Source organism: Apodemus sylvaticus, chromosome 23 (genome assembly GCF_947179515.1).
Source record: "Apodemus sylvaticus chromosome 23, mApoSyl1.1, whole genome shotgun sequence".
Taxonomy (NCBI): Eukaryota; Metazoa; Chordata; class Mammalia; order Rodentia; family Muridae; genus Apodemus; species Apodemus sylvaticus.
The window spans coordinates 35,330,519-35,358,018 of record NC_067494.1 but is presented as its reverse complement, the minus strand read 5'-3'; the positions used below and the strand labels follow the sequence as shown (position 1 = coordinate 35,358,018).

Genomic DNA, 27,500 nt, shown 5'->3' with positions numbered 1-27,500 from the left:
GACTACAGAGAGAGAGAGAGGGAGAGGGAGAGGGAGAGGGAGAGGGAGAGAGAGAGAGAGAGAGAGAGAGAGTTCAAGGATAGCCAGGGCTACACAGAAAAACAAAACCAATCAAGTTTGTATTCATCTATTGAACAACTGCTTCTAGCAAAAGACAAAGATGATCTCGGCGAAGAAGAGAGACCTCCAGCAACAGATGGAGCTGGCGCAGCAGGGTGGGCAGTCAGGCCCAGGTCAAGAGGAGCTGCGGAAACTGGAGAGCACCCTCTCGGGCCTGGAGCAGAGCAGGGAGAGGCAGGAACGTCGCATCCAGGTAGGGCTGGGCGGGTTGGAGCTGGCTCAGTGGTGCTAAGGCTGAATTGCCTTCCTGTCTCCAGCAAGAGCCTGTGTTCACCTCTGCTGCGGATGGTGACTTTGTCTTAAGTACTTTTTACCTGGCTTGTTTTTAGTCACAACAAAAGCTTCTGGACACCTCCAAATATGCTTGTAAACAGCATATTTTGCACATGTAGGCGCGTATCTCAGTTGCTTTTCTCATTGCTAAAACCAAATACCTGGCAAGAAGCCGTTTAAGGGTAGAGGGCTTCTTTGGTTCAAGGGAATACATTCCATTGTGAGAGATGCATTGGAAGCAAAAGCAGGCGCTCACTGGGATTGGCTACCAAACCTCAAGGCCCACCCCCTAGTGGCCCACCCTCCTCCAACAGGGCTCCACCCCCTAAAGTTCCATAGCTTCCCAGTCTGTCACGTCAGCTGTGGACCAAATATTAACATATGAGCCAGTGGGAAACATTTCGAATCACAGCGATGCTTAAGAGAGATTAGTGTCTCGTCCCCATGTCAGTGATGGAACCAAGATGCGATGAACATTTGTCTGAATCCACGAACTTGCTCATATTGCTTCTCACGTCCAGGAAATCCAGCAGCCACACCTAAGCCACCTGTGCTCTGAGGTTGACACACTGCCCTAAAAATGATTTTGAGGTTTTGCTACTTATCGTTCTCGCTCGACTCTATATTTCCTCTTGCTACCCCACCCTTCCTTGCCAATGATTGACAAGCTATTTTCCCCTTGATCACTTAGATACACGTTATCACTTCGTCTGTAGGAGCACATTATTTATATCTGTTGGGGAACTCAGGAGTCATCTGCAGACCTAGACGTGGGCAGGGAATGCTATCAAAGACACAAGGATCATCTTTAATTGGTGTTGTTGTGTGATGTCACACAGGCTACAGTCATCAGCTTAGGAAATGAATGAACAAGAAAGCCGCAGTGTATTGGGATTCAGTGTGGTCATTTGTAATGTGGCATGATGTGTCCTTTACTTATTTTTAATTTAGGTGAGCTTGAGAAAATGGGAGCGGTTTGAGACAAACAAGGAGACGGTGGTCAGATATCTTTTCCAGACAGGTTCCAGCCACGAACGCTTCCTGAGCTTTAGCAGTTTGGAAAGCCTGTCATCAGAGTTGGAGCAGACAAAGGCATGTAACGAATTATTATTATTACACATTTAATCAGTTCTTACTATTTATTGACGGCCCCCTCTTTCCAGTACACTGTGGAACAAGGGTATAAGAAGGATTTTCACCTTAAGAACTAAGATTTTCATGAAAGTGGGAAAGTGTCAGTTCCTGAAGAGAGGTGTGTATAAACTGTTGGATCTCTGGAGGTACTGATATTCAGGGCTCAGTCAAGAAAAGGCAGTTTTGAGGTGGAGGATGGACAGATGACCCAGGAAGGAAGGAACACCATCAGGGACAGGAAAAAGCTAGACATGATGCTTCAGTACTGTAATGGAACACGAACTTGGAAAACTGGACAGTGGTGCCAAGGATGAAACCTTAAGTGTTACCTTCCAGGCAACATGGAGCTGGGTGGGCAGAGAGTTCTTGAGGCCACACAGCCAGAGCTGTGCCTCAGGACAGTGACTGTCAAAGCAGATAAAAAAGTCGGGAAGAATGAGAGTCTGGGGTGCTGGGAAGGTTCCAGAGTGCTCCCAGCGCCTTGCTGTGTACTTACAGACACTGCCACACAAGAACGTGGACTCGGCCCCTCTGGCCTCCTCTGAACAGCTCACTCACTCTGCACAGCTCTTACATCCATATCCTTCCCAGCAGCCCTTGGGTGGCTGTGCCAAGGGACATTGGCTTCTTCTGCATGCTGCTATGTGATGACCACACGGCAAGGTTGAGTCAGATTTCACAACAGACAGGGCCTGGCATGGACGCAAATGTTCAGAGAGGCCGAAGGTTGCTTGGCTGAGGAAAAGCAGAGCCTGGTTTTAGCTATAGCTCTACCTGGTGAGAGCCAGTTTTTTCCTAATGTGTCCATGGCTGTTCATACATCGTATTCTCTGGACATGGTGATAAACACTACTCTATTTTTGCTTAATTTTGTTTTTTACTAACCCTCTCCTGTTCTTTGGAGCCTTCTGCATTGCAATTCCTTGTGGGTAGTTCTGGTAAAACACCATATAGATATAGATATAGATGTAGATGTAGATGTAGATGTAGATGTAGATGTAGATGTAGATGTAGATGTAGATGATGTAGATATATAGATATATAGATATATAGACATATAGATATATAGACATATAGATATATAGATAGATATATACATATATGTACATATATGTACATATATGAATATATATGAATATATAGTAATTAGTATGTATATATGCATATAAGCACAGCAACATTAATTGACACATTGCATTTGTGGAACCTGAGGAATTAATAAAACTGAGATTTGTGGTGGTCAAAAACGAACCAGCAACGCCTTGGAGCTCACAGGTAGTCAGTCGTAGGCGAGACTCAGTACCATGACATCAGGAAGCATCACACGCACCTCAGGTTGCTGCACATCTCTGTGCCACAAGGAAGCTCCGCCTAGTTTTATGTGTGCCACAGGTGGCTTCCCGGCCATAACAGTGAATGCTCACCTGACACTATTACATCTTTCAAACAGGAAGGTATCATTATTCTATGTTGCAATTTTATCTTTTGTGGTTATTATAACGGCTTTCAAAATAATCTTTGGAAGTACAGTCTTAGATCGCATTGCAGAATCATGCAGGGAGGTTCCTGGAGTGCAAAGCCGTTTTTCACAAATATTTACAGAGCAGTTCTGTGCTGACTACTTAGAGGCGGATGCTGATGAACATTTAAGGCTTGTGTCAGATTTTTGTGCACGAGAAGAAATAAGATGTTCATCTTTTCTAACTTAATATTCAACATTATTTTCCTGACAAAATCCAGGTACCATCTAGAACGTAGCAGAGCCTCATAGAAATGAAAACCTTTGAATTAAAATAGATCAGAGTTGCTGAGAAGCAGCGCGAGGGATAAGCCAGTTCTTTGGCTGTATGAAAGATGTAAAACTGGTAAATGGTACCTGCTAGTGTAAGGCACCTCAAAATACATCTGCTGGTGGATGCTGAGTCCTCATCCAGGAAAACATGACATGTGCATATCACAGTTGTCACAATTGTAGCACAGGCTTGGCCCTTTCAAAGTGCGGCTTTGCTAGGACTGGGAGGTACAGCTCAGAGGGTCCACCTAGCACACAAGAGGCCCTGGACTGGGGTCCTCCATGGGTAAGCCTAGTGTAGTAGTGTATGCCTAAAATCTCAGTACTTAGAAGGTAGGGGCAGGAGGGTCTGTTCGATTTCGGATAGTATGACCTGGTTGGCTTACATGAGCTTCTGTCTCAACTGCAGAGCAGTTCTGAGCTTCTTCCTATCATCTTGTGTGTATATATATAAAATAAGATTATGCAGCATCAAGGACAGAATATATTACTTCTCAAGGAACTAGTAACTTCTCCCTACAGAGAAAAATATATAAGAAAATCCCTAATGTGCTAGACAAGCTAACCCTCTATTAGGTAAACAAATGTATTAGTTGGCCAAGAGATCTACTGTTCCTATGTTTAAAGGACCAAGAACTGCTAGTTAGTGAACTGGCTGGTAGAAAATGAACATATTCTGAGGATAAATGAGTGAGTATAAGGATCTCAGAACTCAGAACTCAAATAAGGAAAGTGTAGGAAACTTATTCTTTGAAACCAGTGGAAATGTTTTAACCAAACCATCTCGGTTATTAGCCTGCAGAATGTGAGTCTCTCTTAGCATTTAGAGTAGTATATGGCCATCTCTTGGTCGATCTCTGTGGAATATGCTGTTGACTTCTGGTGCACCATCCAAGAGTTTAAAATGCTTACCTGACAGCTCTGCCACCTTTGTTTTGTTTTTCCCTAGGAGTTTTCTAAGAGGACAGAAAGTATTGCCACCCAGGCTGAGAATCTTGTCAAGGAAGCTGCCGAGATGCCATTGGGGCCCCGGAATAAACGCCTGCTTCAGCAGCAGGCCAAGTCAATCAAGGAGCAGGTCAAAACCCTAGAAGACACACTTGAAGAAGAGTATGTGCTTCACAACTTCTAAACGTTCCTCTCTGGGATAAAATCCCAATAGTGTCTCCTGTGTCTTCTATGCTAGTCTTTCAAAAATCTCAAGGTGTCATCTATATGTTTCAAGCTGTCTCAAGGAAGCAACTCAATTCAAAAGAAAAGTATCCTCAGCCCAGGAACTGGTATCCATAATAACAAAAGTATATATACAAGGGATTTGCTCTTTGTATCTTGAAATGGGATATTCATCACTAAGCCATATCTATTCATTTCTGTGGCCTTCACAAAATACAGGGGCAGTCTAAAAACTAACCCACAACTTTTTCTTTTTTTCCTCTTTTTTTTTTTTTTTTTTTTTTTTTTTTTTTTTTTTTTTTTTTTTTTTACTATTTCATTATGTTGTTGCCTGTCAGAAGTAGAGATTTTCTGATAGCATAGATTCTAGGTCTAAGCACACACTATGTACCATATATGTCTCAGAGTCAAGTTTTATGTCAATAGTGCCTCTGTATTCAAATTACCATGGATTCATATAACCCTTCCAGAAATTACCTGCAAAATTCTATGTTGCTTTTAAACATGTAATATTTATCTGAAAAGAGGAAATAATCTCTTGTGTGCCCGTGATATCCTTCTATAGAGTTTGAAGAAAACAAACTTTTGATATCATAGTCAATATTCTTTAAAATGCTATTGCTAACATTTTTATGTAGCAACACGTTGAATACTAGTCTATGATTCTTGAGAAACAGGACCGTACTCACAAGAGGGGTTTCTGGAGGTGAAAACTGTTATTAGTACTCTTGGGGTCTTTCATTGAACATTTTATATTTGCCTAAACTTTACATTTTCATCAACATTTTATTTGCAACCAATTCTGACTTTGAACATTGACAACAATTATATTTGATATCCTCCACCAAACTATGTAAACAGCAAATCTGAGAATATATTAGAAAATAGGCTGCTTCAAAATGGATTAGAACATCCACTTGAAGCTAAATTTTATGTAAAAAAAAAAAACCTTAACTATAAAATAGGTTGCATTTGCCTTTCTTACACTGTTAAGTGCATTAGACATACACAGGGTATAAATTTGAGACTGTGACACTATTGAATTTGACAATCAATTGATGTCATTATTTGTTCTTGGCATCAAGTGCCTTTTATGATCAGGTAGACCTTCCCTTCATCCAAGGACATCAGTTAGTTTAGTGCTAAAGTGTTATTTTTTAGTTTCTTTCTATACTGAAAGCCATGTTTACTGGTTTTTGCATCCAAAGCTAGAGTCGTATTGGTTAGACTTACTGCACAGAGATCCAATGTTGTCTGCAAATAGAGAGCTCAGGAACAAGAGTTTGCGAAAGTCTTTTGGAATCAGTTGATCTGTGAATAGCTGAGAACATTGTAGGTTATAATCCAAAGGCTTTGCAGAGCAGATAAGAGCAGATACTGCCCTGTTGCCTGCAATTAGACTACAGCTCTACCTTGATTCACAAATATGTGGTTTACCAAAGGATTTTAGTATAAAGTGTTCCAGCAGGGCCCTTCATTGAAAACAAAGGCACTAGATCAAACTATCAAACCCCAAAAGCTATTCTGGGAGAGTTTCTAAAGATGACTGCTCCTATGCAGAGGTAGACCATGCTGGTTCATGCCCTTTGGAGCCAGCATAATTGAATTCAAAGTGCACACCACTACTAACAGCCTAGCACTCTCACTGCCTTCCCCCAAGCCCATTCCCAGAAGAGACAGGGAGGCTGGGGTCAGATAGACAACTCATCTCAAGTGTGTGTGCTTTCCTGCTCAAATGGTTCATGCTGTGAAGGAACCAAATAGCCTCAAACCCTTTCACTGGATAATATGTAGGGGGAAAAATGTCTTACTATTCTTTATGGAAATACTGCATTTTAACTTAATTTGGTTAATTTTAGTATTAAAACCATGGAAATGGTGAAATCCAAGTGGGATCATTTTGGCAGTAATTTTGAGACCCTGTCCATCTGGATAACGGAGAAAGAAAATGAACTCAATTCCTTGGAAACGTCAGCGTCTGCCACGGATGTGCAGATCAGCCAAATCAAGGTGACCTGCGCCCACGTTACGTTACTCTCTCTTCCTTTAAGAACATCTTTCTAACATTTGTATCTCCAAAAGCTCTCTGATCCCAGGACCAATCTTCTGTTCTTCTGTGACTCTTTTAAGTTAAATTCATGCCAAGCTAAGAGGTCATGATTGATGATACTCTATAGATAACATTGTGTATTAAGACTGTCTGACTTACAGATTCAAAGTCAATTTTGTGTGCAATATCATTAAACTATTTTTATGGTTGCAGTATTCTTTTCCTTGATTTTGGTTTGATGCCCATGCAGTGCCCTGGTTATACATTTATACATCATGAAATGTATACATCATCTACCACCGTCCTTTTTCAGAACCATTCCAAGTGTCAGACTCAGATACTAGCTATGTTAGCCAGCATGGGGGCACATGCCCCTAAGTCTAGAAATCACATGGTAAAGGGTGGGAAGATTGCAGTAAGTTCAAGCTCAGTCTGATCTACATAGTGAGTCCCAGGCCCTGCGGCTGTACATAGTAAAACTCTGTTGCAAAACAAATAAACAAACAAATTACCTTAACCTTCTAAAAATGCAGTAATGGAACTTACCTTTATTGACCAGAAGGGGGAGGTAGAGAATCTTTTCTTTTTTTTTTCTCAATTTTCTCTTTTCTCTTTTCTTCTTTCCTTCTTTCCTTCCTTCCTTTCTTCCTCCCTCCCTCCCTCCCCTCTTTCTTCCTTCCTTCCTTTCTCTCTCTCTCTCTCTCTCTCTCTCTCTCTCTCTCTCTCTCTCTCTCTCTCTCTCTCTCTCTCTCTCTCTCTCTCTTTCTTTCTTTCTTTTCCTATAGAGAAAGCTGTTAGACCTGGTTGGTTGCTGTATTCTTTTCATTTATGATCTTCCTGCCTGGACAGAAACTTTCTGATGTGTTAGCTTTCCAGCTGCCAAAAGAACTAGGTATATGGATTACCATTGACCATTCTAGTAGAGCAGTTAATAAATATGGCTGAAAGAATTTAGAACAAACACACACACACACACACACACACACACACACACACTCACATACCCCCACACACTCTACATGTGTTCAATGTATTTTGATCATATCTACCAACTACTCTCCTTTCTAAAACCAAAACCCCTACCATGTTTTCAACTTTACTTCCCTTTTAAATATACACTCTCTGTTTTATATAATTTCATGCCACACGCATTCTGATTCAGCCACTTCCTTCTGCTCTCTCTCTCTCTCTCTCTCTCTCTCTCTCTCTCTCTCTCTTTCTCTCTCCCCATTTTTTTAAGTGGGAAACCCCCTTTGCCACTGTGTTCTATAATAATAAAATAAATGCCAAGTCGAGGACACATTTTACGCTGTGACTCAGAATAGGTGGGGACCATGTGCAGGGCGGGAGGGGCAAAGGTCGTGCTGCCATCACTTGCTTATTCTGTGTAATGGGACATCCGTAGGATGTGGCAAACACAGCCTGCTGTCTTCTGTCCTGTCCAGGAAAGCAGCTGCCGAGCCCTAAAATAAAATTCATGAAGTTTTAACTCTTTAACAAAAACCTCTCATTTAATCATTTTCACTAAATTCTCAGGAAAAGAAAATTTTCTTAGAATTCCCGCCACATTTAGGGCATTTGGTCTCGAAGGCTCTCCTTTCAGGAATCAACAAACACTTTGTGGCTTAAGTTATTCATTCAGTGTTTCATTTACTGAAATATTTAGTCTTATCACAGTACTTCTATAAATTTAAACTATAAAGTTAATTAAATGTCATCCCATTCCTGAGGAAAGTTAGAAATAGTTAATACATTTTCACACATCCAAAATAGCACTTCATAAATGATCTGAAATCTATTAAATAGATATAATTAACAAAAAAGATATTTATCAGCAGAAGCGACAATGGAGTGGTGTCCCAACAGACTTCGATCTAGAAGGTTCATGTTCTAATTCCAAACTGATGGTTTGAGTCGTTACACTGTTCAGAAAGCTTAAAAATACATCCTCGATATTTTTTTCACTTTAAATTAAGCTTACAGTAAAAATTATGGAGCATTATTACCATGACTATAAGACAATCTCATCCTGTTCCTGTTCATCATCATATGTCACTCCAAGTCAATGCTGATAAATAGCAACAGTGTATTCTAGGCTCAGCTTCCACATTTTCTCCGATAGAATATTTTTTCTTTTTACCATAATCTCATGATCGAACTCGATGGCTGCGGTCATGAATTTGTGGATGACATGAGTGCATCTGAGAACTCTTATTTTGTTCTTAGTTAAGACTCTGTGTTAAGTGCTGCAATTATGTAGATAAATTATTAACACATAATAAATAATACACATTTTGAACATGTGAGTATTTTGTTTTCAAACAGAACTTGATAAGACAGAAAAAAGGAGCAGAGACTCTATGATCGGATAACAAGTATCTGACTGGTACTCTGCTGTAGCTGTGCATATGAAAAAGAGAATTTGAAAAGGTCATGCCAACTGGACTTTAAGGTGACATGAGCTCCTCCCAGTTGTCTCATCTTGACCGAGGTCACAAATGTTTTTGTTGTAAGACAACGATGCTTTCATTTACTTGTGTCTGAAATATAATATTTTTACATTATTTGGTTTGATTCGTACCATTCCTTGGAGAAATGACTTTCGTCTTCTCCATTTCTGAAACACCTCCCCTCTCCCCACCCCCCTACCCCCATTGCTCACACAGCCTATGGAGGTCTCAGTTCTTTTCCTGCATTGGCTAATATTCTATAAAGTATCATTTCTTTCCCAAATTTAATGGACAATATGCACACATTATCTTTTTCTGTAGACTACCTAGCCAGTGAAGAAAGCAATGAATTCCCAGGCTATATGAGAATTTGCCAGATATTAAAAATCTTAGACTAGGTGTATCTATTTCCCAATGATGGGCAAAGTGTACCCAGGAGTTGTCGAGTGGAAAACCACTGGTGTAAGTAACAATTAAATGATAAATCGTCAAAGGCCATTTTCACGTGCGAGTGTAAAAGGGTTTAGCAAATGCAGCCTACTCTATTGCCTTTGGAAAAATTAAATACATGCAAATAATACTATTTCGGTGAGTTCCTGGAACACACCACTTCCACACACCAGCTGAAATATTTGATTGATAAGGAAACATGTTTGTCTGTCTTCAGAGTCACCATGAGAGCCCAGGGACAGCTTCTTCCTTATTTCACCACAAGAAATAGCCATAACTCTGTTTTCGCCATCCAGCCAACACAACCACCACTGCTATGCACTTTCTAGGTGTTTCTATGCGTCTGTTCTCCCAAAATGAGGTCAGGAAGCAAGTGCTGTCAGTTCACAGCTGCTTGGCCCCCACCTGAGTACGTTTGGATGTCAGTTAACCAGACTGTCCCCATCATCTCTGCTGTAGGGTCTTTACTTTGTGAAGGTGAGCCTGTTCAGTCCACATTGACATGTTTCTCTTCTTGGTTTAAATATTAGGTCACAATTCAAGAAATAGAAAGTAAAATTGACAGCATTGTAAGGCTAGAAGAAGAAGCCCAGTCCTTTGCCCAGTTTGTCACCACGGGAGAGTCTGCTCGGATCAAAGCCAAGTTGACCCAGATACGAAGATACTGGGAAGAACTCCAAGAGCATGCCCGGGGCCTAGAAGGGACAATCCTGGGCCACCTATCCCAGCAGCAGAAGTTTGAAGAGAATCTGAGAAAGGTAAGAATTGGTCCAAGTAAACTTAAATTACATATTTAGTATTTTATGAAAATGCAGTGAACATTCCAGGAATGGAGAAATAAAAAAAGACTATCTGCAAATAACCAAAAAAATGGTTACTAACTAGGTTCAGAATTATTTGTACGGTACTTTGGAAAGAGATATACAAATGCCATTACACATTGCGTTAGGGTTAAATCTTAACACCTTTTCTTTCAAATAAGATGTATTGATTTTTAGATTCCATATATGCATGATTTTTAGATTGTGATAAAATCATTCCTTACAGATAGGTTGCCATCTTCTCAATAACCTTCTCTGCCTGGTTATGTATCTTAAATTATTTTTATGTTCCACCATTTTTTTTTTAGATCCGGCAATCTGTGTCTGAATTCGCAGAGAGGCTGGCTGAGCCGATTCAAATATGTTCCTCAGCGGCAGAGACATACAAAGTTCTCCAGGAGCATATGGTGAGAGTCTACTGCTACACTTTTTTTTTTTATTTATCTACTCAAAAAAAATGGATACTACTACTTGAAAGGAAAACAGTAAATATTTTGGAAGTTAAAGTTGGAAATATTTTATGTTAGTTAAGAAATTAAATGTTTCAAATATAGTCATTTGTTGTTACAGGAACCCAAGTATGCAAAGGAGTGTCTATATATATATATAGACATATATATATAGACATATATATATATATATATATATATATATATATATATATGTATATATACTGGGTTGGGAAGATGGGTCAGTAAGACCCTGTTGGATCCCAAGCACCCACAGAAAATCAGAGCAGGTATAGTGGCCTCCTGTACCATGCAAGAGGTGCAAGAACACAAGGGCAAGCTGGTTAGCTAGACAACAGAACTGTTCTTTCTGTGTTCAGAAGAGAGCTTGACCCAATTAGCTAAGTGATGAGTGATTGAGAAAGACACGTAACCTCAAATTTGAGTTTCCACATTTGTACACACATGTGACTACACATGCAAACACACACTTGCATACCACAAACACACACACATACACACACTGAGACATACATTATGTGTAAATGTGCATATATATTATGTGCACATTTCTCATCAGAATATTTAATGTTTTCAGACTAGCTCTTTAATGATTCCCTTTTCCCTTCGCCACCATTAAATGTGAAGGAAATTAACGTGTACAGATCAGATTTTACACATGGACAGCCACATTCAGGTGCGAGTCTGTACATTCTAATGGGTTTCTGAGGACCGGCTCTTTTGACCTGGCTTCTTAACTCCTGTTTATTGTCAGTCTTCAGCAAGACAGCAGACAGCCTTGTGAGAACGCAGAGAAAGGTGCAGAAGACAGAGAGTCACGCACAAAGAAAAACGCGTTGGTGCATAAGCAAAACAACACACGCTGTCCCTGCTTGGCGGACATACATGCACACATGTCTTTATTGTAGAGGAAGGGAGCTGGGAGGAGAGAGTAAAGGGTTAACAACGCACATCTGGAAAAAGCAATGGATCTAGGCTGCTTGAACGTGTTCAGCCAGAAAGCTTCTCTGTTATTTATGTGTTTTAATATACAAGAAAGGAAGTAGAAAATTCCAATTTGAAAAAATGATTTTTAGCATTCAACTAATGTTATAACATGGGAAATGACAGCATTCTGATTTTTTTTTATATTTAGATTTTTTTTAGAAGAAAACACTTGGACGCAGGTCATTCTTCTCTTGAGTGGTTAATAAAAGGAAATAAATTGGATGGGTCAGGATTTTTATGAGGATTAATTTTTAAAGATTTAAATTTTATTTTTCATTATGAATATGTGTGTATGCGAAGGTGTTTGCATATAAATGCTGTGCCAGGGGAGGTGAGAGTGGGCATCAGAGACCCTGGAGATAGAGCTATAGGCGTGGGTGCTGCCCAGGGTTGGGTTCTTTGGAAGGACATTCCAGGGTCTTAACTGCTGAGCCATCTCTAGCCACCAAGATTAAATCAACACATGCAATGCACATAACGCACCACCTGCTATACTCAGAGCTCCTCTATCACCAGTACCAGCATCAGCATCCTCCCCTGCACCAAAGCCCACATCTGTGAACCTTTATATGTATTTCTGTAGATATAACAGTACCTTGTATGTGGTTTTTATGAGGGAAGAATAGGATTTTAAAATTTCATATATTCCGCATATAATGAATAATGATTTTCACAAATTATATCACTTTGAGGTTGTTTAAGTGTACAGTCTCATGTTCCTTTCCCTCCTCCCCCGCCCCCGCAATGTGTTGCCTTAGGCATGTCTTTGACCTGAACATAGTTGTCATGACTTTTCTAAAATAAATAAATAAATAAATAAATAAATAAATAAATAAATGGATAGATAGATACATAGATAGATAGATAGATAGATACATAGATAGATAGATAGATAGATAGATTGATAGATAGATACATAGATAGATACATAGATAGATAGATAGATACATAGATACATAGATAGATACATAGATAGATAGATTGATTGATTGATTGATAGATAGATAGATAGATAGATACATAGATAGATAGATAGATAGATAGATACATAGATAGATAGATAGATAGATAGATAGATTGATAGATACATAGATACATAGATAGATAGATAGATAGATAGATAGATAGATAGATACATAGATAGATAGATAGATAGATACATAGATAGATAGATACATAGATAGATAGATAGATACATAGATAGATAGATAGATAGATAGATAGATAGATAGATAGATAGATAGATAGATAGATAAGCAGTTGTAACCAGGAGTGATATGGAGGTCAGAGGACCACTTACAGAAATCAGTTCTCTCCTGTACCACATGGCTCAGGGGTATCAATGTCAGTTATCATGCTTTCTGGCAAACATGTCTACCCAATAACCTATCTCTCTGGCCATAGCTCTATATTCTTCACTGGGGAAAGTCTAGCTCCTTAAAGCCCCTCTCTCTTCACAGTCAGTATGTCTTGCTGCAAACTGTGGCAGGACACTCTTCAGTTCCATGGCTGCCTTTGTAGCTGAAGGCAAAGATTTTGTCATGATGAGTCTCACTGAAAACTAGGCCTTGCTTGTTGCTTGTCCTTGCCTGTTGCCTGTCCTTGCTGTTGCTGTTGTCCAGTGGTCCCTCTCAGCCACAGTCTTGACATCTGGGATTTCAGTCACCTGAGGCCAATGACACTAAAGGGAAAATTCTAGAAATGACTAGTTCATACATTTTAAACAACCTTCATTACTAGAGGAAAAGACACAACAGAATGAGTTCTCTCTGCTCACCCCTCAGGATCTCTGTCAGGCCCTAGAGTCCCTCAACAGCACGGTTACCATGTTCTCAGCCAGTGCCCAGAAGGTGGTAAACAGAGGCTGCACCCAGGAGGCTGCAGCCCTACAGCAGCAGTATGAGGAGATTCTGCACAAAGCCAAAGAGAGACAGAAGGCCCTGGAGGACCTGCTGGTTCACTGGCAGAGGTGAGCAGCTCTTAGCTTACACTCCATGCTGGATAGGAGAGTACGGATGAACTGCTCTGTGTCAGTGGTTCTCAATCTTCCTGATGCCGAGACCCTTTACCACAGCTCCTCATGTCGTGGTGACCCCCAATCATAAAATTACTTTCGTTGATACTTCATAACTATGATTTAGCTACTGTTATGAATTATAACATCATAATGTAAATATTTTTTGGAGATCAAGGTTTGCCCAGGGGTCCATGACCCCCAGGTTGAGAACTGCTGCTCAGAGTGGTGGGAAATAATCACCCTGGATGCAAGATGAGTGAGTCTGGATGTCTACTCTGAGGTAGTCATTGAGGTATTCATCTACCTGAGAGTAGAGAGGAAGCATGTGTATCTTTACATATTGTACAGATGTGAGGGTTGCCATGGAAATGAATGAAATGTATCACTTTGATATGCAAGAATGCCACAGACAGTGTGCATCATCTGTGACAGGTCATGTTGGACTTGCTGACCCAGAGATTTTTGTCTTCTAGTGTCTCTCAGTTGAAATTATATGATTTTTCTCTCCTTTTTTTTTTTTTATAGGTTGGAAAAGGGACTGTCACCCTTCCTGACCTGGTTAGAGCGATGCGAAGCCATAGCAAGGTCACCAGAAAAGGACATTTCTGCAGACAGAGCCAAAGTAGAAAGTGAACTGCAGTTAATACAGGCAAGTCCAAGGAGGGGGGTGGGGAGGGGTGGAGGGGGTGGGGAAGGGGGTGGGGGGTGGGGGAGGGGTGGGGCTGGGGAGGGAGTGGGGCTGGGGAGGGGGTTGGGGGGAGGGGGGAGGGATGGGGAGTGAGGACAGAAATGGAATGGTCTCGTGTGCTTGCATTTTAATGCTAATTTATTAATTAAATCTCTAAGTCCTTTAATTATTTAACCATCCTGAATCCATCATTCGGCATCACCAGAACAGAGAGAGTATTCTGGACTCACAGACACGATAACAATGAGAACTCTGTGGTGAGCTGTGTCCACAGTACCTTAGAGAATTCTGTAATACGCTGTGTAGCATCTGAATATCATTGACATTCCAGGAGAGTGGAGAAATGCAGAAATGTGTAAATAGGTTATATTGATGGCTCCAGGTATAATAACTTTCTTTGAATGGATGTGATTTTTTTTTTAATGAAAGGCAGGGTTTTTTTTCTGGTTTTTTTTTTTTTGTTGTTGTTGTTGTTCTGTTTTTTTGTTTTTGTAAGAAAGAATAGAATGTGGAAAGAAATCAATAGTGATTGTTGTATTCAGGAATGACCTAAAAAAAAAAAGAGATGAAGGCCCAATGGGAAGACAGAAAAATGACGTGGCTTCAAACATCCTTGAGAAGCTAATTTTCTAAACTGAAATTGAAAAAACACTTTCATTATTGAAGCTGCAGACAGTATGGATGATTTTGGTATATCCATTATGTGTTCACCTGCACCACAAAAGTCAGCAGGCAAAATTATTTCTAAAAACGAAATTTATTTTATGGGAGATTTGTAGCTTGACTTTCCCCGCCTCTCTTCAGTATGACTAGAAAACAAAGCAGGGGCCTGCTTGCTTTATATGGTTCCTAAAAGTCTTACCTAGGAGACCTCTGGTGTCTGAGCCTACTTCCTGTCGCCTGCTTTTTTCCTCCTTGAATTTGGAAGAATGCTGTGCCTCTAGTCTTTCTTCCTCTGACTTACAAAGACTGAATGCTCTTTATCTTCCCTAAAGGTACTTTCCTCAGAGCCTGGGACTGTCCTAATGATGAAGGGGCTCACGGCTCAGTTTAGTTCTTTTACATGTGTGGAAAGGTAGTTTCAGAAAGAGAGGCACAGATCCACTCTCTGCTTGTGCGATGCTCGCGTTCGACTCTTTTGTTAATCCTTCCGTTCATTCAATGAAGCAAAAGATATTGACCTGGTGCCTGCTGTGAGCCGGGTGCCTGCTGTGAGCCGGGTGCCACATCAGATAATGGGGCCTTGAACAAGTTTTAGATAGTTGAGAGGCTTCTGTCGCAGGGTCACAACACTGCAGTGTCAGCCAACTTTCTCTCCTCTGGACTGGGGCCTGACTACATAGTTTACCTCCTGCTTATCTCCTGACCTTGCTTCCCAGATATCTTCTCTCAGTGTCCACCATAGCATTGAGTCCGACTTTGCCTGGGGGGGGGGGGGGTCTTCCTCGGATCATAGAGGGGAACTCCATCCTTTTCTGCCTCTGCGGTTTTGTTTGCATCCTGCGTGGGACCTTGAGGGGAAGCAACAAGAAACAGCTTGAAGAGCCTTTACTACCATGAAATGTCATCTCGCTTGCAACTATTTTAACTGCTGTCCCCTGCTGTTATCTTTGTCCTTTCTCTTTTAGTAAGAGCCCAGGGTTTTACATGGCCTCAGAGGACCCAAAAATGTTCATTGCCTAATCCATCAAAAATAAAAATAAAGCCAATGTAGTATATAGAAATAAGATGAGTTTTCCAGTCAGCCTGATGTAGTCTCTTAACAGAGCAACACCATATTCCCTGTGCCTGGAATAGAATCTTGAATAACACCAGAAGCACAGGGATCTCTTTTGCAGTAGATTTTCTTCTTTGTCTATTCATTGTGAGAGAAACTCACAGCTCCAAATTCACCTCACCCTATACCCAGACACTGAAAAAAAAAAAAAAAAAAAAAGCCCTACAGGCCTTACTATCATTTAAAAAATTGTGTTAAAGCCAATGCTAAAACCAAGCACCAACAAATCTCTGTGATCTTTTTCACTGAGAATGCAAAGCGGTCCTCAGGGTCAGTCCTGTCAGACTGAGGCCCGTCTTGCGTTTCATTCTTCAGGCCCTGCAAAATGAAGTCCAGTCCCAGGCCTCACGCTACAGCAGTCTCCTGCAGCTGAAGGAAGCCCTGTTCTCAGCAGCCTCACAAGAGGATGTGGCGATGATAAAGTTGCAGTTGGCACAGCTGGACGAACGCTGGGGAGACTTACCTCAGATAATCAGCAAAAGGTTGGCTCCTCACTAAAGGGCTTCTCCTGATGCGCCTTTGACTACAGGGTGAACGACGTGTCTCGTTTGACCTTATTTTACGTGGCTGTTCAAGGTCTGGTTCTGAAAGAGATGAAACCGACTTTACCTGTCATATTTGAATCCAGGACGTCCCTCAGAAGTGAACAGGAAGTGGTATAGAAACACAACAAGGAATTCTCTAGTCCAATAAATCACATCTGGCTGTCACCCTGAGTGTGGGCAGTGGGGAGGAATGGGGCTTTGGGGTGCTTCTGGAAAGTGGGCAAGGAAAGAAGAGGCTTAGACTGGAGCTGCGTGGGCTAGGTCACAGGGAGAGAGAGGTACCACTTTGCACGTGGTGATGACGCTGCTGGAACACAGCTCAGATGTGGTTGAGGGGTGACTTGGTGGGGGAGCACAGAGGAGGAGCAAGCTATCAGAGCGGACAGTGGTTCACTGAGAGCAGGAAACCCATGAGAAAGGCAGAGCGTGAGGCTTTAGATGTACTCAGAGGTCTGGCTTGCCTGTGTATAACTGTTTTACTTTGTCCAGGACATCAGTTCCTTTCCCAAAGCGTAGCAGGAGCCACTCTGTTCATGGCCACTGAAAGTCCCTGTGTCCCCCGACAGGATGCGCTTCCTCCAGTCCGTGCTGGCTGAGCACACACAGTTTGATGAACTGCTGCTTACCTTCTCTGTGTGGATCAAGCAGTTTCTCAGCGAATTGCAAAGGACTTCAGAGATAAATTTAAGGGACCATCAAGTGGCTCTTACTCGGCACAAGGTAAAATGGATCCTCTCAAGATGGAAATTAGATATGTGCAGAAAAGAGAGTCAGTTGACTTTCATTGACCTATGTAGATCTTGTCTGCCAGACCTGGGATCTGAGGCCCTGAAAGAGTGCGGTAGACTAGAGTCTAATACTACAAGCAACCTTACTTCCGTGACTTTTATACACAAATGAAACAAAGAAAGCAATGACCCAAGGAAGGTTGTTTGAGTTCAGAAAAAAATGATTAGAAAAATGTATAAACAAACATCAGTAAGCACACGATAAATATTAACAGAGCATCCCTTTCCCAGAACTTCCTTAGGGCAGACCAATTTTAAACACAATTGTCTGGCATATAGTATAGATCGTTTCTTGGAAAGCATGAAAGCGAGGCAGAAGGTCATATCCAGATTCAGGGCACGCTGGCCAGATTGGGTTCTAGAGCTGTGATCCAACATGCAACAAGAATAAATGTATCTTATTGATACATTTGAATATTGATAAATTGAATATAAACGTTTGTCGCAGGAGGCACAAATGTCACATCTAAAACCAACAAACAAATGTACCTGAGGTCAAAGGCCCTCTGCCTTTTTTCCTGGCTCCCTCACAGGTCCCCAAGACATCATTCAGCATGCGCTGTCCTTTTGACTCTGTTATGACAAAAGTCTTTCACTCAAAGGGATGACACACATAAATACATACAGGACAATAATTTAGATTTTTTATTTGTATGAAAGATGGCTTAATAATTGAACTTATGAATCCAGCCCATGTGTTGGTCCGGTAAATTAAACAGATGAAAATCACTTCTAGTAAAGCAGGGGAAGTGCAGCAAACAAACAAACAAATCACCCTGTAATTTGTAGCACAAAATGTTAAGGATTTCCAGCTTCGAGTTTTCCATTTTGTTTTGGTCTAAAAACCAAAGACTAATACAAATTCCAGAATTTGAAAGGTTAATTCTTTTTTCTGAAATAACTACTCAGTGTGAAAGTGGCTGCAGATTTATGAATTATTAATATTTCCCTTACTCGTAACCTATGAAAATAATATCTATTGTGCTACTATTAAAATTCAAAATCATATATCGATCAAGCATTGGAATGCTAGTATTTCCTTATAAATTCTATATAAAACATTCAATAGTTTCTAAATGTTTACTCTCTGATGGCTTTATGCCCTCTCTAAGAAAGGAAAAGTCAACCTCCAGTCTTCAGGACAGGAAGTTTTACAGCTTAAAGCAACGATTCTCAGCCTGCAGGTCATGACCCCTTTGGGAAATCGAATGACCCTTTCACAAATATCAGATATCCTGCATATCAGACATTTATATTATAAGCCATAACAGTAGTAAAAGTAACAATGAAAATAATTTTATGGTTGAGGGTCACCACAACATGAGGAACTGTTAAAGTGTCCACGCGTTAGAAGGTTGAAAGCCACTGGTTTAGAGGAAGACACTGGCTGAATATGTGTGGCACTCCAAAGAGGCTTCGAGAGAGCTGCTGCCTTCTGAATAACTCTATTTCAAAGGTATGGCTCTCAGGTTATTCAGTGACCAGGACCAAAGGCTTTCAAAAGACTAACATCCTAAAGGGGAAGAGAGATTGATCCTACCTGAGCAGGTCTTTTAGAGGAAAGTCTCTTAAGAACAAAGGAAGGGTCTGGAGTGAGAAGTTGTTTGACTGTGTAACTTGGGACTATCTAAAGGAATCATGGTCAAGATTAAAAGAGTAATGGTATCTCTGTGATGGGAGAAGTATTAACATTGAGGACAATCTTCTGCTGGATTTTTAGCTATGGCTTGTTGTAAGTTGGTCAAAATCCTACACAGTTGTCTCAAATAAAGCACAGATGTGAAAATAAGTAAGTCCGAGTTGTGTCCTACATGGCACACATAGATGAGCAAACTGGGAATGCTTCTGAACGTTTACAAAAGGTTCTTTACTACAGAGAACTTAAAGATACTTTATTTTTAATTATGTATGTATGCACATATGTGAGTTTATACATGCAAGTGCAGTTGTACACAGAAGCTGGAAAAGGGCATGGGATCCACTGGAGATGAAGCCACAGATAATTGTGAGCCTTCAGGAAGGGCATGAGTCACTTTGAACCACTGAACCATCTCTCCAGCATCTGTGAATGACTTCCAATGGCTAAGCTACAAGCTGAGGAAAGGGCTCAGTTAGTAAAATGTCACTCACACACAAGGACCAGAGTTTGATCTCCAGTATCACCTCAAGTACTCAGACAAGGAGGTCAGTATGTGTTGTTAATCCTAGCTCTGGGTGATAAGTTGATCCCCAAGGCATACTAGCCAGCCTATCTTACCAAATCAGACACCTTAAAGTTCATTGACCACAACGAGGAGAACACTTGAAGGAGAGACCCTTCACATTGACCTCTAGCATCCACATGCATGCTAAGGCACACATGGATAAGTACATACACACATGGAAATACAACTAAGTAACTAGCTAACTAACTAAATGAATGTTAGGCTATGGATTGACTGTACTATCTACAGTGAGATCAATCACAAACCCTTTGGTTTATCTGTGATAACTGCAGTGTGTCTGAGATTCAGGGACTCTCTTCCCTTCCAGGACCAGGCTGCAGAAATAGAGAAGAAGAGAGGAGAGGTAAAACATCTTCAAGGTCACTTAGCGCAGTTGAGGAGTCTGGGCAGAGCCGAGGACCTTCACCCACTGCAGAGCAAGGCTGACGACTGCTTCCAGCTCTTCGAAGAGGCCAGCCAGGTCGTGGAAAGGCGGAAGCTGGCTCTGGCACAGCTGGCAGAGTTCCTCCAGAGCCAGGCCTGCCTGTCAAGTCTTCTCCAGCAGCTCAGGCAGACAGTGGAAGCCACCAGAAGCATGAGTAAGAAGCAGTCCGACGCCCTCAAGAAGGACCTTCGCGATGCCATTCAAGACGTGAAGACATTAGAATCCAGTGCCATCAGTCTCGATGGCACCCTGACCAAAGCCCAGTGCCACCTGAAAAGTGGGAACCCTGAGCAGAGGACTTCCTGCAGAGCCACCACCGACCAGCTCGCTTTAGAAGTAGAGAGGATCCAGAACCTTCTGGGAACCAAGCAGAGTGAGGCGGATGCCCTGGTGGCGTTGAAAGATGCATTCCAGGAACAGAAAGAGGAGCTTCTGAGGAGCATTGAAGACATTGAAGAGAGGACCGACAGGGAGCGGCTGAAAGAGCCCACCCGTCAGGCGCTGCAGCACAGGTCAGAAATCTGGATGCTTCTTCTAAAACCCATTTTCCTGCAAAGCTTTAATGGTGTCCTATGTGGGGCAACACTGTCTTCTCTCTGCTCTGTCTCTTTTTTTTTTTTTTTTTTTTTTTTTTTTTTTTTTTTTTTTTGTCTTTTTTTTTTATTTGATATAATTTATTTACATTTCAAATGATTTCCCCTTTTCTAGCCCCCCCCCACTCCCTGAAAGTCCCGTAAGCCCCCTTCTCTTCCCCTGTCCTCCCTCCCACCCCTTCCCAGTTCCCCGTTCTGGTTTTGCCAAATACTGTTTCACTGAGTCTTTCCAGAACCAGGGACCACTCCTGCTTTCTTCTTGTATCTCATTTGATGTGTGGATTATGTTTTGGGTATTCCAGTTTTCTAGGTTAATAACCACTTATTAGTGAGTGCATACCATGATTCACCTTTTGAGTCTGGGTTACCTCACTTAGTATGATGTTCTCTAGCTCCATCCATTTGCCTAAGAATTTCATGAATTCATTGTTTCTAATGGCTGAATAGTACTCCATTGTGTAGATATACCACATTTTTTGTATCCACTCTTCTGTTGAGGGATACCTGGGTTCTTTCCAGCATCTGGCAATTATAAATAGGGCTGCTATGAACATAGTAGAGCATGTATCCTTATTACATGGTGGGGAATCCTCTGGGTATATGCCCAGGAGTGGTATAGCAGGATCTTCTGGAAGTGAGGTGCCCAGTTTTCGGAGGAACCGCCAGACTGCTTTCCAGAGTGGTTGTACCAATTTGCAACCCCACCAGCAGTGGAGGAGTGTTCCTCTTTCTCCGCACCCTCTCCAACACCTGCTGTCTCCTGAATTTTTAATTTTAGCCATTCTGACTGGTGTAAGATGAAATCTTAGGGTTGTTTTGATTTGCATTTCCCTAATGACTAATGAAGTGGAGCATTTTTTAAGATGCTTCTCCGCCATCCGAAGTTCTTCAGGTGAGAATTCTTTGTTTAACTCTGTACCCCATTTTTTAATAGGGTTGTTTGGTTTTCTGGAGTCTAACTTCTTGAGTTCTTTATATATATTGGATATTAGCCCTCTATCTGATGTAGGATTGGTGAAGATCTTTTCCCAATTTGTTGGTTGCCGATCTGTCCTCTTGACGGTGTCCTTTGCCTTACAGAAACTCTGTAACCTTATGAGGTCCCATTTGTCAATTCTTGCTCTTAGAGCATACGCTATTGGTGTTCTGTTCAGAAACTTTCTCCCTGTACCGATGTCCTCAAGGGTCTTCCCCAGTTTCTTTTCTATTAGCTTCAGAGTGTCTGGCTTTATGTGGAGGTCCTTGATCCATTTGGATTTGAGCTTAGTACAAGGAGACAAGGATGGATCAATTCGCATTCTTCTGCATGCTGACCTCCAGTTGAACCAGCACCATTTGTTGAAAAGGCTATCTTTTTTCCATTGGATGTTTTCAGCCTCTTTGTCGAGGATCAAGTGGCCATAGGTGTGTGGGTTCATTTCTGGATCTTCAATCCTGTTCCATTGATCCTCCTGCCTGTCACTGTACCAATACCATGCAGTTTTTAACACTATTGCTCTGTAGTATTGCTTGAGGTCAGGGATACTGATTCCCCCAGATTTTCTTTTGTTGCTGAGAATAGTTTTAGCTATCCTGGGTTTTTTGTTGTTCCAGATGAATTTGATAATTGCTCTTTCTAACTCTGTGAAGAATTGAGTTGGGATTTTGATGGGTATTGCATTGAATCTGTATAGTGCTTTAGGCAAAATGGCCATTTTAACTATATTGATTCTACCGATCCATGAGCATGGGAGGTTTTCCCATTTTTTGAGGTCTTCTTCCATTTCCTTCTTCAGAGTCTTGAAGTTCTTGCCATACAGATCTTTCGCATGTTTGGTAAGAGTCACCCCAAGATACTTTATACTGTTTGTGGCTATTGTGAAGGGGGTCATTTCCCTAATTTCTTTCTCAGCCTGCTTATCCTTTGAGTATAGGAAGGCCACTGATTTGCTTGAGTTGATTTTGTAACCTGCCACTTTGCTGAAGTTGTTTATCAGCTGTAGGAGCTCTCTAGTGGAGTTCTTTGGGTCACTTAGGTAGACGATCATGTCGTCTGCAAATAATGATAGTTTGACTTCCTCCTTTCCAATTTGTATCCCTTTGACCTCCTTATGTTGTCGAATTGCCCGAGCTAGTACCTCAAGTACAATATTGAAAAGATAAGGAGAAAGGGGGCAGCCTTGTCTGGTCCCTGATTTCAGTGGGATTGCTTCAAGTTTCTCTCCGTTTAGTTTGATGCTGGCTACCGGTTTGCTGTATATTGCTTTTACTATGTTTAGGTATGGGCCTTGAATTCCTGTTCTCTCCAAGACTTTAAGCATGAAAGGATGCTGAATTTTGTCAAATGCTTTTTCAGCATCCAATGAAATGACCATATGATTTTGTTCTTTGAGTTTGTTTATGTAGTGGATTGTATTGATGGATTTCCGTATATTGAACCAACCCTGCATTCCCGGGATAAAGCCTACTTGATCATGGTGGATGATCGTTTTGATGTGTTCTTGGATTCGGTTGGCAAGAATTTTGTTGAGTATTTTTGCATCGATGTTCATAAGGGAAATTGGTCTGAAGTTCTCTTTCTTTGTTGGATCTTTGTGTGGCTTTGGTATCAGCGTAATTGTGGCTTCGTAGAAGGAATTGGGTAGTGTTCCTTCTGTTTCTATTTTGTGGAATAGTTTGAAGAGTATTGGTGTTAACTCTTCTTTGAAGGTCTGGTAGAATTCTGCACTGAAACCATCTGGTCCTGTGCTTTTTTTGGTTGGAAGACTTTCTATGACTCCTTCTATTTCTTTAGGCTTTATGGGACTGTTTAGATGGTCTAGTTGGTCCTGATTTAATTTTGGTATTTGGTATCTGTCAAGGAAATTGTCCATTTCCTCCAGATTCTCCAGTTGTGTTGAGTACAGGCTCTTGTAGTAGGATCTGATGATTTTTTGGATTTCCTCAGTTTCCGTTGTTATGTCTCCCTTTTCATTTCTAAGTTTGTTAATTTGGATACTTTCTCTGTGCCCTTTGGTCAGTCTGGCTAAGGGTTTATCTATCTTGTTGATTTTCTCAAAGAACCAGCTCCTAGTTTTGTTGATTTTTTGTATGGTTCTCTTTGTTTCTACTTGATTGATTTCGGCCCTGAGTTTGATGATTTCCTGCCTTCTGCTCCTCCTGGGTGAAATAGCTTCTTTTTGTTCTAGGGCTTTCAGGTGTGTCATTAAGTTGGTAATGTATGCTCTCTCCATTTTCTTTTTGGAGGCACTCAGGGCTATGAGTTTTCCTCTTAGCACTGCTTTCATTGTGTCCCATAGATTTGGGTATGTTGTGTTTTCATTTTCATTGTGTTCTAAAAAGTCTTTAATTTCTTTCTTTATTTCTTCCTTGACCAAGGTGTCATTGAGTAGAGTATTGTTCAATCTCCACGTGTTTGTGGGTTTTCTGTTGTTTCTGTTGCTATTGAAGACCACTTTTATTCCATAGTGATCAGATAGGAGGCATGGGATTAGTTCTATCTTTTTATATTTGTTGAGGTCTGTCTTGTGACCAATTATATGGTCGATTTTGGAGAAGGTACCATGAGGTGCTGAAAAAAAGGTATATTCTTTTGTTTTAGGATAGAATGTTCTATATATATCAGTTAAATCTAATTGGTCCAAAGCTTCAATTAGTTTCATTGTGTCCTTGTTTAGTTTCTGTTTTCCTGATCGGTCCATTGAGGAAAGTGCAGTGTTGAAGTCACCAACAATTATTGTGTTAGGTGCAATGTGTGCTTTGAGTTTTAATAAAGTTTCTTTTATGAAAGAGGGTGCCCTTGCATTTGGAGCATAGATGTTCAGGATTGAGAGTTCTTCTTGTTGTATTTTTCCTTTGACCAGCAAGAAGTGTCCCTCAGAGTCTCTTTTGATGACTTTGGGTTGAAAGTCAATTTTATCTGATATTAAAATGGCTACTCCAGCTTGTTTCCTGAGACCATTTGCTTGTAAAATTGTCTTCCAGCCTTTTACTCTAAGGTAGTGTTTGTCTTTGACCCTTAGGTGTGTTTCCTGTAAGCAGCAAAATGTAGGGTCCTGTTTACGTATCCAGTCAGTTAGTCTGTGTCTTTTTATTGGGGCATTGAGTCCATTGATGTTAAGAGATATTAAGGAATAGTGATTGTTACTTCCTATCATTTTTGACATTATTTTTTAAATTTGATTGCTTAACTTCTTTGGGTTTGATGAAAGGTTACTATCTTGCTTTTTTCAGGGTGGAGTTTCCCTCCTTGTATTGGTGTTGTCCTCCTATTATCCTTTTTAGGGCTGGGTTTGTGGATAGATATTGGGTGAACTTGGTTTTGTCGTGAAATATCTTAGTTTCTCCATCTATGGTGATTGAGAGTTTTGCTGGATATAGTAGTTTTGGTTGGCATTTGTGTTCTCTTAGAGTCTGCATGAGATCTGCCCAGGACCTTCTAGCCTTCATAGTCTCAGGTGAAAAGTCTGCTGTGATTCTGATAGGTCTTCCTTTATATGTTACTTGGCCTTTTTCTCTTACTGCCTTTAGTATTCTTTCTTTGTTTAGAACATTTGGTGTTTTGATTATTATGTGACGGGAAGTATTTCTGTTCTGGTCCAGTCTGTTTGGAGTTCTGTAGGCTTCTTGTATATTCATGGGCATCTCTCTCTTTAGGTTAGGGAAGTTTTCTTCCATAATTTTATTGAAGATATTTGCTGGCCCTTTAAGTTGTAAATCTTCACTCTCATCTATGCCTATAATCCTTAGGTTTGGTCTTCTCATTGTGTCCTGGATTTCCTGGATATTTTGGGTTACAAGCTTTTTGCACTTTGCATTTTCTTTAACTGTTGAGTCCATGGTTTCTATGGAATCTTCAGCATCTGAGATTCTTTCTTCTATCTCTTGTATTCTGTTGTTGATATTTGCATCTCTGTCCCCTGATTTCTTCCCAAGGCTTTCTATCTCCAAAGTTGTCTCCCTTTGAGTTTTCTTAGTTGTTTCTACTTCTGATTTTAGATCCTGGATGGTTTTGCTTAGCTCCTTCCCTTGCATGTTTGTGTTTTCCTGTAATTCTTTAAGAGATTTTTGTGTTTCCTCTTTCATGAGCTCAGCCTGTTGACCAAAGTTCTCCTGTATTTCTTTAAGAGATTTTTGTGTTTCGTCTTTCATGACCTCAGCCTGTTGAGCAAAGTTCTCCTGTATTTCTTTAAGTGTTTTTTGCATTTCCTCCTTGTTGGCTTTTGTATTCTCCTGGATTTCTTTCAATGATTTTTGTGTTTCCCTTGCAAGGGCTTCTAACTTTTGATCCATTTTCTCCTCAATGACCTTCATGTGTTCCTGTACCAGCATCATGACCAGTGATTTTAAATCCAAATCTTGTTTTACTGGTGTGATGGGGTATCCAGGACTTGCTGGTAGAGGAGAATTTGGTTCAGATGTTGCCATATTGCCTTGATTTCTGTTAGTGACGTTTCTGCGTTTGCCTTTTGCCATCTAGCTCTCACTGGTGTTACTTGGTCTTGTCAGTGCTGGACTCACCAGTGCAAGCTGCCCCTTCCCCGTTGGCCTCTGGTGCACAGCTTACACTCTGCACTGCCTATAGACAGGGTGCTGTTTTCCAGGCTGTTCAGATCCCAAAGCAGGCACCTGAAGGCTCCCGCTGGGGCCCGCAGGATTTATCGGAGCACACCGACTTTTCCCAGCTGGCCGCCCGGAAGCCCCCACTAGCCTCTTGAGGGACCTGGAGATGTGGCGGCCACCCAGGCTGATCTGAAGCGGAGAGATTTGAGCTGGGGGCTTCTGCCTGAGGCCTTGCCCCAGATTGTGTCTGTGGACCAGGTGGAACCCGTGTGCACCCCCAGGGAGCTCCGAAGGTGAATGTTGCTGTGACCTCCCCTGTGCTCCGCTCACTCCGCTGGGCAGCCGATTTCCCCAACCGGGCTGGCGCACACTAGGTTAGCCTTGTCGCCTGGGCCCTGAGTCCAGGCAAACGCCTGGGAGGCCAAGGTCCGAGCAAAGTTCCCCTAGGGCTATGTCTGTTATTTGGGTCCGCCAGGTGACCCGGATGGCGGGCGTGCGCGTCCGCGCTCCGCGAAAGCACCGGGAGAGTCTGTTGTGCTAATAACCTCCTGGGCTGGTTGACACACAGATGGCCCACCAAGCCGCCCAGTTCTTGGGGTCAGTCCTGTGCCTTTTGGGGCCTAGACCCCCGTTTTGTTAGCCTCAGGCTACGCTTGTTAGCAGTCTCTGCCCTCCCGAGCACTCTGGCTCCTGTAGGCAAAATGGCGGCGCGTGCACCGGCCGGGGCAAAAAAAAAAAAAACTCCTGGCTGGGTTGGCGCCCCGATGGCCACTCGAACAGCCCAGGGCCTGGGTGCAGGCCAACGCCCGTCTGGCTCAGACCCCTGCGGTGTTGGGCCTAGGATTATGTTTGTGTACCTCAGTCTGACCGATCTCTGGAGCCCGGGATCAAGATGGCGGTGAGTCTCTCCTGACTGGCGGGCAGCCGAGTTCTGAAGTGGCTTCCGTGCAGCGAAAGGCTCCGCAGAACCGCAGTTGCTTGCCGCCCGGCTGGTCAGCGAAGGTCAGTGGTCGTGGGCGCAGGGCCTAACTGGACCCTGTGTCGCCTTGGTTCCACTGCTGATGGCCCTTCAGCTGGAGCAGCCACTGCTACCGCCGCCGCCGCCGCCGCCGCCGCCCGCGCTGTTACTATCTGTATTGTTGTTTCTAATAACACCTACATACTATTTTTACTAAATCATGA

General features: G+C 41.8%; 1 protein-coding gene across 1 annotated transcript in view; it reads left to right on the top strand.

Moving 5' to 3' along the window:
* The window catches only part of Syne1 (spectrin repeat containing nuclear envelope protein 1), a 505,489-nt gene that overhangs the window by 190,402 nt on the left and 287,587 nt on the right, over positions 1-27,500 (top strand). Inside the window, 11 exon segments of the mRNA XM_052169815.1 lie at positions 149-313; positions 1,345-1,485; positions 4,269-4,429; positions 6,352-6,502; positions 9,973-10,200; positions 10,572-10,670; positions 13,505-13,689; positions 14,263-14,386; positions 16,518-16,684; positions 17,314-17,467; positions 20,068-20,696. Of these exon segments, the coding sequence (XP_052025775.1) occupies positions 149-313; positions 1,345-1,485; positions 4,269-4,429; positions 6,352-6,502; positions 9,973-10,200; positions 10,572-10,670; positions 13,505-13,689; positions 14,263-14,386; positions 16,518-16,684; positions 17,314-17,467; positions 20,068-20,696 (2,204 nt within the window).